This window comes from Gymnoscopelus microlampas (genome assembly GCF_963454915.1).
Source record: "Gymnoscopelus microlampas genome assembly, chromosome: 9".
NCBI classification, from domain to species: Eukaryota; Metazoa; Chordata; class Actinopteri; order Myctophiformes; family Myctophidae; genus Gymnoscopelus; species Gymnoscopelus microlampas.
The window spans coordinates 8,716,998-8,732,942 of NC_139946.1; the positions used below are offsets into that span (position 1 = coordinate 8,716,998).

Genomic DNA, 15,945 nt, shown 5'->3' on the forward strand with positions numbered 1-15,945 from the left:
TTTGTTAAAAAAGCATCACAATCATTTTAACCACTTTATCCATTTATATGTTGGCTATTCAAAAATAGCAGATGTACAAGCGCACAGCGCGTCACTTCGTGCCGCGCTGCGAGCTTGTACATCTGCTATTTTTGAAATTCTTTGAAAAATATCTAAACTGTTCGGAAAGTTTCGAATAATGTTGAATATTTTTAAACATAAATCTTCTCTTCTTGGGGGTCCCTGGCACAAAACATTTTCAGATTGGGGTCCGCAGCCAAGACCAAATTTGGGGGGTCCTTGGCAACAGTTTGAGAACTATACTGTCAGTATCTAGTTTTAACATGCAATACAGAATTCCCTACTGTGTGACCCATATTTGACCCTTGACAAGACCTGAACCATGCAGTGCAATGTCGACTGGCCAATTTCACTCCTCTCACACACACAGGCACATTGCTGCCGTGCATGACTATCTATTCTAGACTCTCTGACAGTCATGCTTTATGGGGAGACCCTGACCGAGCCATTTGAAGGGCTGCCTTTTCTGTCCACTGTCAGTCCACTGTATAACTCAATCAGGTAAAGGAAGGCCAGCCAGCCAGCCAGAAAGAGAGAAAGTACATACAGTATAAGCCTGTAAATTGTCTCCCTCAGGGCAACGGATAGCTACGTTCTCCGAATACCAAAGACCCCTTGCTCTCCAACCACAGGAGAGAGAGAGAGAGAGAGAGAGGAGAGAGAAAGAGGAAGGGGGAGTTTATGATTGAGAAATTCACTCATTGAATCAGATCAACGTAATTAGTCTTTCACTGAGGGAGCGGATTTAATCAAATTATCAATGTTTTTAATTTGATCAGATTCGACAGTGAGTTTTTGAGAAAGAGAAAGTGCTGAGGTAAGCTTGTATTTTATAACACCCGGTAATCTTGTTTTTCTCTTATGAAAGGCAACAAAATGTCAGCCACGGAGAGACTATTACGGTATCGTTGCTGTTTCCATTACAGTCTCCAATGTTTTTCTCTAAACACCAAAAGGGTTAGACAACCGATTCTCCGACCTTAACATCCATATTCTGAGCTTGTCATAAAAAGTGAACAGTCAGCAGAAATTGGCGAGCGTTCAGTGAAAACTGATCTTTTATCTTACGACGGGCTTGTAGATTGGCTATTTTCGAAGAGGAGATATGGTGTGGTTATGGTTTCTCCCTTCTCTCAGGATGTGTCACTGCCGTTATGCCTTAGTTTGCAGTCTAAGTTCATTTTTCAGGGTTTCTTCACACCAGGCAAGCTGTATAAATGCCAAATGAACACATGCCATAGGAAAGACAAGTATTCTATTGACTGATCGATTGATCCTGTCACAATTTACAAGATCCCCTCGCCAGACATTGTTGTGAAAAGCTAGTGACCTACGATCGCAACACAGACTGTGGACAGGAAGTGATTTATCAGCCACCTGGAGCCCACCAGTCATGGCTATAACACCCTCAGGAGAGCGGTGCTTACAAGCAGGAGACAACTCATACGTTATCAGTGACAAACACATACATGCTTCAAAGGGTAACTACGGTACGCATGCAGAGACAAGCACAACAGGAAACGCACATGTCAGACTACCGTCAGTGGTTCTCAAAATGTGTTAATACGGCATAACAATCATTTAACCACTTTATCCGTATTTTATACCATGGTTATTAACCATGAAGACCTGAAGCCGATTCTACAAATGTCTTCTAAATCCCAACAGTTTTCTGAAAAACGTATGTTTCTATATCAGTGGTGCTCAAACTTTTTCATGTCAAGGACCCCCAAAATTATATGTATCTGGCTGCCGACCCCATCTCAAAACATGTTGTTCCAGGGACCCCCAGAAGCAAAGATTTCAGTTACAAATGTTCGCTTTAAAACAATATATATTCAAAGATTTTATATATTATATATTCAGATTTTTTTCAAAAATAGCCAAAGTGTAAAATGATGCTCTTTAGCTCAAATCAAAAAGTGACACAGATGCGTTCCAGGTCTTAATGGGTTAAAAACTGTTGAACCTTTTCAAAAACGTTTTTTATAATTTTGCTTTTTTTTTACACAAAGCTTCTATTCTGGGGGTGCCCGACACAAAACATTTTCAGATTAGGGTCCGCAGCCAAATATACATTTTGGCACGCAAACGTTTGAGAACCACTGATATATACGTGACATAAATGCACACATATAGTAGATGTGTGCTAAATAATGCATATGAATGAATGCACATCCTTGCACACGTACACACACAGTAATAGCACATGTCTCACATTCTATTCTGTTTCTGCACCTGCCCACACTCTCCTTCCTACCATTGTAGTTGCAGACAAGTTCAGCTAAAGTACTCCACAGACACATAGACATTACAGCATAGAGCATACTATATGCCTAAATCTGGTACACCTAGCACATTGACTCAAGAGCTGAGTCATTCTTCTATTTACAGACTTGGGGAGTGTTTGTGGATAACATCTTTCTCAGCCGTGGACAGAATCACGCACGCACGCACACACACACACACACACACGCACACGCACACGCACACGCACACGCACGCACGCACGCACGCACGCACGCACGCACGCACGCACACACACACGCACACCCCCAATTCAACTCTGTTCAGGTGCACTGCAACATCCGGTGTGTTCGTTGGTTTAACCTCAAAGGCGCAACACAAGTTGTCCTGCACCTTAAGTGCAATTAGCACTGGTAAGGTGCATGTCAATAAGGTTTAAGCACATTACAGCACATAATAAAGCAATCAGCACGTGGGACCACCGCCAAGCCACATTCTACATTAGAAGCAGAGCTTAAATGGACTATACCAGTTTTGGCCCGGTATCATGTAGTATGTAAATAATTAAACATAGATAATGCTCCCATTATTGAGGGCTCTATTTTTAGACTTTGTTTAAATGTTTACTTTTTGTTAGTGCTATTGTTATTGGGGGGTTCCAGGGTGTCCCAAACTGAATCATATCTAGTTAGGAACCAAATGGACCCTTACACGTACGTAGCTCTGAGGGTGTACAAATGGCAGTATGAGAGTGTTCATTTGTACACTCTCAGAATGAAATGAATAGTGATGATTTTACAGTGTAGGCCTTTCATCAATATGTGTCTCCTTGCTGTATTTGCTGTCATCATCTCTACCACAAGCCTCCTCCAATATGCTAGTGCTAATTTCCACCTGCCCTTTAGAGGCGGAGAATTCCACACGAAACTCTCGCAAAGGCCTAATCTTTTTCAAAATGTTATCATATGTATGTCCTGTTGCATGATCCTCATTTAAATGCCTCTGCATAAAGGACAGAGGTGTTTTTGTTGTGATGACACATAAGGTGCACTTAAAATAACCAGCAAAATGGCATTTCCAGGCCAGTGCATCTGTTTGATAAATAACATGCATCTTTCTAGCCTAAGTATGCACCCAAAATAAGGTACAAACTGACCAAGTCAATCTGTTCTTCAGAGTTAAATTAACACTGAGGATTTTGCAGTGCGGATCTGAAATCTGTGAGTGGCAGCTCTGTCAGGAGCATGCCAGATAACACAGTCACTCTGTGACTACATATGCGCACACGAGCACATAGACAAACACACACATACGCACGCACGCACGCATGCACATACACACGCACACGCACACACATACATACATTAACAAACATACTTTAAATGTTATACTAAGTCTCCAATTTGCAACCACAGAACTGTGTTTACTAAAAGCACCTGCTGTATATTAAAACATATTAACATTCGTTCTCCCCTGTCCTGCCCTCCTAGCAGGCTGATGCCACAGATTAATTATAGCCAGATGCCGTCCTTATCTCAGTTCTGTGCTGCGCTGTGCAACAGCAGTCGGTGTGCTGGACAATTGAACCACAAACTTTCCTGTTCTAAGCCTGGGTCAAAAGTATTTGATCTGCATCTTAATTTTAACCCACCTGCCGCACCAACAGATGGGTTTTTCCACATCAGAGGTTGTGGCACTCATTGTATTGTGCTTTGTGTCAAATTCCATCATAGTTGACTGAGGTGTGATTGAGTCAGAGGGAGAAGGATGAGTGATGAGCACTTGGCAGTGATTTCCATCTATATTTAGATATAGAGGGAGGACTGTTATTCTGGGTATACCCAGACACGCCCAGGGCAGAGGGCACTGCGTACAGTACACTGTGTGACAGTGTACTGTATATCTGCATATTTGTGTGTGCCCATGAGTGTAAGTGCAGTAACTACTCCAAGAATCAAACTGATAAAAATGACTTGAAAGTGTTTTAACAGCCAAATGTCAATGTTTGTTGCCAAAACATGTTTTTCCCCCCACCAAATATAGCTACATAACATGGTCTCAGGATTTATGTGACAAACTATCAAACTGGGTCTTGATAGTCCACACCGTTTGCCTGCAATTGCTGTCACAAATTTGTGAGCGGGGCCTATTTCTTACAAAAAACACCATATCATGAATGCAATATCCAATCATACCAAAAACGCATTTTGAAGGGCCTCTAGAGAGCGCACCTCCACCACCTTTGAGACAAATTAATAAAACAATGAGGACCAAAAATGTACTATATTTATTCTTTGTAGGGCAGTGTTCCTCATGCATCTGTGTCTGTTGGTGTGTGTGCGTAGCTGTGGATGTGCATTGCTGTTTGTGTGTGGGTCTGCTACAGTATGCGTGTGTGTGTGTGTGTGTGTGTGTGTGTGTGTGTGTGTGTGTGTGTGTGTGTGTGTGTGTGTGTGTGTGTGTGTGTGTGTGTGTGTGTGTGTGTGTGTGTGTGTGTGTGTGTGTGTGCGTGCGTGTGCGTGTGCAAGCGTGTGTGTGTGTGTGTGTGTGTGTGTGTGTGTGTGTGTGTGTGTGTGTGTGTGTGTCTAACACAGGGAGTTTCCTTACCCTCTATGGATGGAGCTTGGTCCTGTGCAGCATACAGCATGTCCTTGAAAGCCTGATGAAGCAATAAGAATCACAGGTCAGTTTCAGTTTATCAGCTGTCTGTAAGCACTGACCTGGCCATGGCTTCTAGCATCCCAATCTGTCTTGAATAGGATAAGCTGTGAATGCATGTGTTCAGTATAAATGGTTGGGGTAAGAATTGGGTAGCATAGATCAGTGTTTCCCAAACAGTGGGTTGGGACCCATTTGTGGGTCACGAACCCATTATGGGTCGCGACTCGCGAGTAAAGAATAAGTATGTTTCCTGGATTTAAAAATATATTATTCCAAATTATTATTATTATTTTCAAAACAATTACAAAAAAAAAACAAAACATTTTTCTAAAGGATCCTATAAATAAATTAAAATATTTATTTTTTAAATAAATTGTAAAAACTTTTAGGAAGTAGTGAAGATAGCAGATCTACAAGATCACAACTTATTGCATTGCGACGCGTTGAGAGCTTGTAGAACTGCTATTTTCACTAGTTTGGGTCCCGGGGAGACTCTTTTGGGTCTCGACCTAAGGAGTTTGGGAACCACTACTGTAGCACAGATAAAATGAAGCATAGCGCTAGTTCGTGCTGGACACGGAAGTCTTGCACGCCAAAGCTGTAATCAGCTGTCAGTCAGCTGATGTTGAACATCAGCTTTCTATTCCCCATTCACAGCGCTGCTGGTCATTACATCACACATTCATACTCCAATCACAACTCACGCATTAGCAAGGGGTTCCTTTAAATACGGCTTCGTATTCACTAGGTCTTTCTTGGTTGCTGACCAATGCATTCTGCTAACTCCTCCTCCACCCCAGCCTCCACCTTTTGATTAGAGTCTGGCATAGGCTCAAATACTTGGGATTATCATGTATATCTGCTAATTCAAACTAATATGTCAATGTACTGCTTATTGTTGACATTGTATCCCTATGGGGGATTTGCTTAGCATTCCCTGAATATATGCTTAGCAGGCTGCTTCGACAGAATTCAGGGAATATCTCCCAAGAGCGGAGCTTAAAGTCAAGCTTAACTGTATTCCATTGTTGCAATAAATGGTTAAATCTACTTTGACGTGAGAGTTTCTGATTAAACTGAAACAGAACTAGAATCTTTGCTGGTAGAGCATGCACTCGCAAAGTTTCAATTCAATGTGAATCATTGTTGGATCAAAAATTGTTTCATTTTCTTTCCTTTTATTGGTTGATTTGATTGTGGTTGCTCTATTTAAACACTTGTGATTGTGTATGTACTCTCTTTTGACCCTGATAACATCTACTTGCTGCTACACACATTGGTTCTAATCCTGTAAAAAAAAACATCCCAGCAACGCAAGGGGGCTGGAATTCTTTGAAATGTGTTAAAAGGATTCTTGGCTAATAAGCCAAATAGGCCTTAAATAATACATTATAATTGCCCTCTATAACTAAAATAAAACATTTAAAACACCTTCAATATTTTATTTATTTTAGAAATGGTTCATCTTTTACTCAAGAGGGGCAATGCCTGTAGCAAGTTGATAATGTAATTTGCCCATGTGTGGTCTAGCCCTATGGAATTTATGGAATGCATGTGCAAATAAAACATATTTAAATATTGATTTGATGCTCATATCAACCTTAAGAAGTATTAAGTTGTTTTGGTTTTTTTCCACATGCATTCCATAAATTCCATAGGGCTGGACCACACATGGGCAAATTACATCATCAACTTGCGACGGGCATTTCCCCTATTACTCTAAAATAAATACAATATTTAAGGTGTTTTTAATTTAGTTATAGAGGACAATTATGATGTATTAAGGCATATTTGGCCAATTAGCCAGGGATCCTTTTAACATAATAAGACCGGGAACGCATCTGTGTGTCATTTTTAGATGTCTTTGGGCTATTAAAAAAAAAAAAGCAGATCTACAAGCTCATGAGCTTGTAGATCTGCTATTTTTGAAAATTTGTGGCAAAATCTTGGATTATATATTTTTTAAAGCGAACATTTGTAAAATATTTAGTTCCAGGAACCCCCAGAAGCAAAGATTAGATTTACAAATGTCCGCAAAAAAAAGGAAAGAACTCTAATATTTGCACAACTTTTCATGATTTTTCAACAAGCTCATAGCGCGGCACTCGGTGCCGCGCTATGAGCTTGTATATCTGCTATTTTTTGAATAGCCCAACGAAATCTAAAAATGACGTTCCCGGTCTTAAAGGGTTAAGGAAGATGTACAGTACATTGGATGGAGACGCTGTCAGTACAAGACGATTTACGGTATGTAAGTAAGGGGTGAAGCCACCATGACAGTGAATGATCTCTTAATTAAACATAATGGTTAGAAGCACTGTTGCTGTTACGGTATTAACCATCTCTGAAGCCATGTGAGAGCCATCAACCGACCACTCAACTTGTTCACCATATGGGGAAAATTAGGATAAGGACCGCACAGCAGCTATTAACATAATGAACAATGCACTAACTCATTAACTGTGGAATTGTAATTGTCTAGTTCAAGATCACACAGTTTGTCATGACATGTGAATGATTGAAGGAATGGAGGCACTGAACATTTAGAGCAAGGACAAGGAAATAATTAGATTTAAAAGACCTATAAAATGAATAACATTGACAGAGATAGTACTGTAACTGAGAACTGACACCATTTCCTTATCATACTGTTCATCTCTCAATTAAAACAGAGGCGATGGACAAAGATAGACAAAGAGAAGAGTGACAGAGTGAGTGGGATGAACGAGAGAGAGAGAGAGAGAGGGAAGAGATGGGGGGGTTATAATACTAAATTAGGTTGTTTCTCTGCGATCAGACTGAGCTTGTAGATCATGGAACCCGACAGATAATGATGTGCTGGATCATCTGAACATGATGTCAGTGGTAGTCAGAGAGAAGAGTCTGGAAATGAATACTGTCTCTGTAGATAAATATGTCTTTGAAATGATGTCTGACAAACATGTACATGATCATATACCATGTTTACATGGTGAATGAAACATGTGTGTGCTTGACTACCGGTTACCTGTGTGCACCAATCAAATAGAGCGATATGGACAGAATCAAACGTCACAATATTTTTGACCAAAATAACTCTTTCGATGTTGTGATTATATTGTGGGGATGACCATTGGTGCTGTCACAAAATATTTACATAATTAGATTTTCGATAAATAAGTCGTTAATGCCTATATAATAACTTAAGGGGTCATGGAAAATAATAGACAGCAAGTAAAAACAAAATGACATCACATTACTTTAATGTAGCCTTTAACCCATTAAGACCAGGAACGCATCTGTGTGTCATTTTTTGATTTCTTTAGGCTATTTTTGTAAAATCGTGAAAATGTTTGCAAATCTTTTTAGGATTTAGAAAACATTTTTTTAATCGGCCTCAGGTCTTAATGAAACCTTATGCATTATCACAATATTACAATATCCAAAATCCCAGAAGATATATATTCTCATATCATGTCTCATATCACCACATCATCTCAATCAGCAAAAATACTTAGTTTGAGAGTGTGGAATATTGCTTATATAGCATTTTCACCATCTGCTTAACTGTTCCCTCTTCCCTATGTTCCATTTTTTTACTTCTGCAGCATGTAGCTAAATAATATGCAAATATCAAGCTGTGTTGCACTACAAAGTAGGCCCAGTTTAAGCATTTATATAGTAGATCGCCTATACACACTTACAGCAACACTGTTTGACTGTATGGACTTTTGTACATATCAAACCATTCTCTTACAACACCAACACCTGCTGCTTTTGGAACCAGACAATAAAGTCCTCATACAATGCTGTCATGTGCCGGAAACAGCAGATCTATAACACAAAATGCATTCATGATACTGTAACACGTTGTATGCTTATAGATCTGCTATTTTCAGAGTGCGACTCTGTTGTGCGACAGAGTATAAATTAAGCATATGACACAGAAAGCCTTGTACATCGTTGTGAGTTACGCAGGAGCAACTTATAATAATTATAATAATATACAGTATAATGATCCAATAAACTTGTGTTACTGTATATAGAAAAAGTAGCCTAATGTTGATACTATAGGTCCATTTTGCTCTGGACCACCTTTACATTGCGCACCTGCACATTGTAAGACACTCATATTGCAATCTAATCCAGAAGGCAAACATTTGATTTGTTGCCAGCACTGTCTCTCACTTTCCTGATACAGTAAGGACTACACACATTTCAGCTTGAAGCAGAGCCTGGCCTTGAGTAAATCCCTAGAAACCACAGAGGGCCCTGACTAAAAAACTGGGGGAAAAAGACGTACAGACGGAGACGGGGAGGTGTTTATCAAGACGGATGCATCACCATGGTGATGGCAGTGATGGGATAGGGGGCAGGGTGGCTCTTTGGGGAATTGGGATCAACCTACAGGCTTGGCAGCGAACGGCAATGAAACCTGTAGACAATAATAACTAAACCAAGCCTAATGGGATTATCAGTTGGTATGGCCATGCATCAATATGATTACAGTGATTATGCACTTAAGGAACATGCATGTTACTATAACAAGTACCGTGTTATTATGCCTGTAGCCTGCACTGTCCAGTAGATTGCGTATTGTCATTGATCAAATGTAATCCTATAATTGCTTGTTACATGTCGAGCAGGCGCCTACAACAATATGTTCAAGTGTCTGTGGGTCAAAATCTAAAATACTTGAGATCCTAATCCCTGCACTTGAGAAGATCCACGAGTGTGTGCGCTGTTTAGGAGAAACACACAGGCCTTTAGCCTGAGGAGATCTCCAGTCCAGAACAGAATGTAAACTGAGTATCATATAAACCTCTACTCCTGTGTCTGAATGGATCCCTGGCTGGAGGAGAGTGTGTAGAGAGGAAGAGAGGAAGGGAGGAGGAGGAGAGCAGAGGGTAGGTCTGGTCTGGGACCAGATGTCTCCCCAGTGGGGGAGGGAGGACGAGGTGAGGGAGGGTAGGAGGAAGGAGGGAAAAAACGGTTCTCAGCAGTCACCGTGCCATCTCTGTTGCATATTGTATAATATACGGTGCAGAACGATGACCATGGTGTGCAGCATGCTCATATAATAAGACACCAATACAATATCATCCTTCATTTTGAGCAGTATTTTATATTTTGTCGATAGCTGTCATATTGTGTGTTGAAAAACTAATCTGATTGATTATGCTGGTTTAGACTAGAGAAGCATGGAGCAGAGCATTTACAAAGAGAGAACAAGAGAGAGAGGAGGGGGGGGGTAATCTTTGAATTCAATCAACAATCACTCAGTGAACCATTTCCATGGAACACGCGTGTACCTGCTTGTGATCAAAATATCACCTTGCTAGTTTGAATTGTAAATGAGAATGTGTACACGCATTCTCCTCTTCATCAAACCCACACAGTGATTAGACTGCAGAGGTAAAAGCACGAGGGGCCTTGTTCTGTCGCCCACACAACACATACGCATACCTGCATAATATTCTGTTCCTCTCTTTCTAAGTATTTGATGCTGACTATTTCAATACATCAGAGGACAGTGGACTCTTCACCAATACGTTTGCTTGTTATGTGTCATGAAACACCTCAGTAGATACAGAAATGGGAGAAAAATCACAGATTGCAACAAGTTGCATGGAGATAGTTGCATCTCAAATTCTCCAATCAAATCTAGTGAAAATATTGCAATTTTGTCATAGTTTGCTTCAATATTAAATCTATATAGCTATATATTCTACCTTTGTTGAACAGCCAAATTAAAACCTCATCAAGTTTCAATAGTGGCCTCTGGTTTTCAGAAATCTATAATACATTCACACACATTCATACTAAATAGCTGTTTAGCATAAATGCTTAGAAATAAAGCCCCACAGGATGAGCCACACACCTAATTAATCGATCAACCAATCACTCAGTCAATCCCTCCATAACTAAGGGAGCTTCTAACTAAAGCTGTGATTCTGCACAGGAGAGTCACATCATTTGCCATAGAAAATGGCTGACCAACCTCAATAGACAGTTACTGTTTTCCATACAATTGTGTGATCTAAAAATAAAGATGATTGGAGAGGCAGTGAAATGTGGGCAGTAGGTTAATTAACGGGCACATAAAGGCAAGGCAATCATGTACCGTGAAGCCTTAAGCCGGAATTGCGGATGTAGTAGCCACTATATGAAAACCTCACATCTTACTGCATGCACTGCATTCAACAGTGAACTGTTACTGCAATGTTATTGAAAGGAATGTTCCTGTGTTTTTCAAAGCCTTGCATTAAGATGTCCATCTTCAGCATGTCTCCAATCTCTCTGCCTCTGCTTTTCCATCAAAAAGCAGCATACTGGTCAGACAAAGACTGCAGGCATGCACCTACACCCAGGTATGCACCTACAAACACACACATAGGGCCTTGCACGCACATGCACACGTACACAAATGTTGCTCGCATTCAATTCCATTACAATGCAAATTTAAAGGCATCCGCATCACCAATCTTTTTTTCACCACAGGATTCAGAGTCTCCTGCCATTAGCACAGGTGGGAGCTCCAATTCTAAAATAATTGTTCCAATAGTCTGGACCTTCTGCATATTGCGAACACACGGGCACAAGTGTCAATTCCAACTGAATTGTTGCATATTATAATTACACATAAATGTCGATTTCGGATTTGGATTTTAAACTATTCTTTTTTTGTTACTCTGTTTCTTTTAATCATTATTTTTTTCTTTCAATTCCTTTAGATTTCAGCGGTAAAAAAAAAAAAGACTATCACTAAGACGTTGTTGATGTTACAATTGAACCATCATAACAAACAATATGAATTGTACTTTTAACGTCAGTGCTAGAAACATTTATGCATAATTCTAAAGAAAAAAAGAAAAAAAACATCACTTTAATAGTCATTTCCCAGGTAAATTAATGAATCAATCAACTGACAATCACTAAAATATTCCAAAAAGCTACATGACTTAAAAATGTATTCAATATTTCTATACAACTCAAATAAATGTAAACAAGAGGCTGATGGCAGAGAAAAAAGCCATCACCATCCATCTCAGGTCAGTGTCTGAGTGGAGCACCAAATAAGACTGGAGGTGTAAAATGGCTGGTATGGCCACGCATCTGTCCCTGGTCTCACTATGCGTCATCCTTTACATACAAAGACCACACGGGGATGCATATATCTTAACTTTAAATTCAAATAAAACTGTGTACTGCTGCCCTATCCTCCATCCAATGTGTTTACACTCATCATCAACATCATCATTCATCAATGTATTTCCAAGGGTATCAACTCATTTAAAATATTTTAAAGATGCTTGTAATATCCTGAGACAATCAGTTGCCTTCATTTTGGCTTCCCTTTCAGGTTCAAATTGTTTTTGTGGCAAATATTCAGTTTTGTAATCATCATCAGTAGATATTGAACCAGTGAAGAGACATTACAGCTGAGCCTTATCCACTGAGGCTGAAAAAAGAAAAGAAAAACAGGCTCTTTGTCCATAATTCATAGAGCCAAATGGAAAGGAGCAGTACTGTGTCGTGTCATTACAAGTATACACTTGACTGTAGCTTCTCAAATGAAACTGTGAAAAGTGAGGTAGTATTCTCAAAACACTTCTTCAGGCACATCACCAAACAAAGACCTTGTCTGTCTACCCAACAGACTCCAGCTGCACTCTCAGACACAAGATAGCAGACAGAATGTCACTTTAGATGGAGCTTGATCAACTTGACAACTAATGCTATTACAAACAATAAAACACATGTTTGCTAAGGAAAAAAAGCTTTAAAAAAAAGAATAGAAAAACAAAAAATATTGGGAATATTTGCAAAAGGCTAGGCATTAAGGCATACATGAAGATGGCTGGAGAACACTCTTTTGTTTAACAAGCTATGATTAGAATTTGTAACTGAAGAATGACAGTGGAGAGTGGATTTGTGCACAAAATTGTCCAGCAAATATATGTTTCAACAGATATTGGTTTTGATTACAATTACTAAGTGATTTTTTTTTTCTCAATGAAAAAAATGATCTACAGGAAAATAAGTAAAAATGACCCTTGGTGCTCTTAAATCTTTAGATTATTCACTATTCAAGAAACAAAAATATTTTGATTGCACTCAATAACAATTAATTCACAAAACTATATTAAAATCAAATTCCACAAACAATAACAAAAAAATATGCAGAATTATAGCATATAGTGCTCCAAGTAAGCAACCCGTCTATCTGCCTACCATAAATAGCCTAATATGGCATCTCTTATCTAATCACTATTTACTGCTGTAACAAGTAGGCTAAAAGTCATGATGTAATGTATATGATATATAATATATGACAATATTCAGGGGATATGTGCTATGCATATCCCACCACCAGACGATGTGAATTTACCTCATACTGAAGGTACTGTTTCCTCCACTCTGGAGTGATATGGGACGAAAGATGCTCCGCGAATTTCATTTTGGCCGGAACAACTGTCCCCTCAAACCTCCGTCAATCCAAGCGCGACTGTCTGTCGCCAGCAGCTGTCTCCTCAAACACCTCCGTCAGTCCGAATGCGACTGTCTGCCCCCGATTTACTTCCTTCCAGTTCCTTCCCTGTCGTATCGACGCGACTTTTTGTTTATTTCAGACAACTTGCTGCTGGCTCACACGCGTGGCGTGCACTCCGTGCAGCCCCGCAAACACCGCTACTGTACTTGTGCCGCTGCCGCGTCCCGGTGGTAACAACCGTATTCCAAAGACGATATCCCGGCCGTGGCCGTCCCGCATTACTATTAATATTGTTATTATTATTATCCGGTAGTAGGACGATTGACAGTTAACAGGGGCCCCAGAGCTCCTTAACACTTTAACAGGTGGTTCGATGACAACAATATAACGGAGCCGGTGTTGAAGCGTCTTTCAGTGACTTTCCGCCGTGGCTCCGTGGGCCGGTCTGAGGGCTCTGGGCACTGCGCGGTCCGCCATCGCTTTGAGCCCAGCAACGTGGTTGCGTCAGCACGGTAACCGGAACGCTCGCCCCAAAACACACTCGCCCCCATTTTTTTTCACCCACGGACCGCTCGCCCCCCAGTGGTTCTCTTGTATCGAGGTTATTATAAGGTTAGGAATAATAGGCTCTATGCACAACAGCTATATTGGGAATGAATTGGGCCCCTTCCTTACTTCCTTCACAGGTGTTACCAATGATACTAATGAAGGCTCCGTTCCATTCTGGTCAGGGTGCTGATATTGTGCATGTTGGTGTAACAGAGATTAGTGGGTTCCACTTGCTCCCTAAGTAAGGGCATTTCTTATTGGTTAGTGGGCGGCACCTTATTGAGTAACACAGGTGTCCATGTTAGAGGGGTGCTTGATTAGATTTGCCCAAGGTAAGATGTGTTCCACAGCACACTATATTTTCAATAAGAGTTTACTGTGATATTGTGATGTATACTGGTCATTCTAAACATGCTAAATGTACCTACATGAAGTAGTGATGCTTTGTACATGTTTTCAGTTAGTCATTTTGACATACCAAACAGTATATTGTCTACAACAAACTGCTGTTTATTCTGTTGTAGACGTGCTGCTGAGGAGTGTGTTACACCAAAAGTGGTTTCTGACCAGATAATTGTGTCTATTCTTACCAGGTACATATTGTTTTGTTTTATTTCATTGCATTGTATTGTGTATGTTTATTGATTGTTAGAATAGGCCAGTCTTGATTAGATTTGCCCAAGACGTGCTGCTGAGGAGTGTGTTACACCAAAAGTGGTTTCTGACCAGAGAATTGTGTCTATTCTTACCAGAATAAACTGTCAACAATGAGAGGGTCTGGAACTTCATTTATCCACACAACACAACACAACGCAGATCAACTGTTACATTGGCTCACTAGAAACACTCCATTTTGGTTCCCAAATGGCCCCTTATGGTGCGTCTGTAACTCTGAGAGTGTACAAATGGAACCAAATGGACCCTTATGGGTCCATTTGGTTCCATTTGTACACTCTCAGAGTTATGTGCGACACTGGGCGTCCTTGAAAATAAGACAACCACTATGCCACACTAAATGGAACAGAGCCTTAATTAGTATCATTGGTAACACCTGTGAAGGAAGTAAGGACTGTGCATAGAGCCTATAAGGTTAGGTTTAGGCGTAGTTTTACAGGGGTTAAGCGTTTAGTGGTGGCGACCGTTCCTCCTAGGTTCCAAAGACCCGGCCGGGACGAGCGTGTTTTGGGGCGAGCGTTCTTGTATTCGTCAGCACTGCATCGCGCGAGGGTGTCGCTCGCCAAAAAACAATAACAGATCTACAAGCTAACAACGCGTCCCTCCGCGACTCGTTGTTGGCTTGTAGATTTGTTCCTTTTGGCGAGCGACACCGTCGTACTACGGAGTATAAATTAGGGCAAATAACAGTTGGCAACTTGTGGCACGCTGTAAGCGCACGCATCTTTCTCTCTCTCTCTCTCTCTCTCTCTCTCTCTCTCTCTCTCTCTCTCTCTCTCTCGGTTGTATCCTAAACAAATGTAAACTCAGCCTGATAATGTGATTTTGTGTTGTTGCTGTTTTATCCATGTGAAATTCTTGCAGTTATAAAATGACGCATTCTCCCTTTATAAATTAGGGATTACCGGAGAAAAATGCCGTGTCATTGTTTCAGTTTTCAGGGGGGTGCGTGTGTGCGTGTGTTGGGAGCTATGGTTGGGAGGAATGGAGGGAATGTGTAAGGGGGCAGTGGTGTAAAGTAACTAAGTACTGCACATGTACTCAAGTACTGTACAGTTGCTGTACAATTACTGTACAATTTGTAGTTATTTTTTACTTTCTTCATTATTTAAAATGTTCAATACTTTTACTTCTACTCCACTAGAATTATATAAAAACTTCAGTTACTAGCTACTTTGTAGATTTTTTTAATTATTAATACAAAACACAGTAACCACTTCAGCCCTATATTAATTTCGGCTATTTGAAAAGAAAATAGCAGATCTTGTAGATCTGCTATT

At 40.3% G+C, this 15,945-nt stretch overlaps 1 protein-coding gene across 1 annotated transcript in view; it reads right to left on the reverse strand.

Moving 5' to 3' along the window:
• xpr1a (xenotropic and polytropic retrovirus receptor 1a) overlaps positions 1 to 13,675 on the reverse strand; it is a gene marked incomplete at its 3' end in the record, with an annotated part of 100,263 nt that extends 86,588 nt beyond the window's left edge. The window contains exons 1-2 of the mRNA XM_084066371.1: positions 13,340 to 13,675; positions 4,915 to 4,966 (exon numbers count right to left, since the gene is read on the reverse strand). Of these exons, the coding sequence (XP_083922497.1) occupies positions 4,915 to 4,966; positions 13,340 to 13,408 (121 nt within the window). The 5' untranslated portion in view covers positions 13,409 to 13,675. The remainder of the gene's footprint in view (positions 1 to 4,914; positions 4,967 to 13,339) is intronic.
• Between the last annotated feature and the right edge of the window lie 2,270 nt (positions 13,676 to 15,945).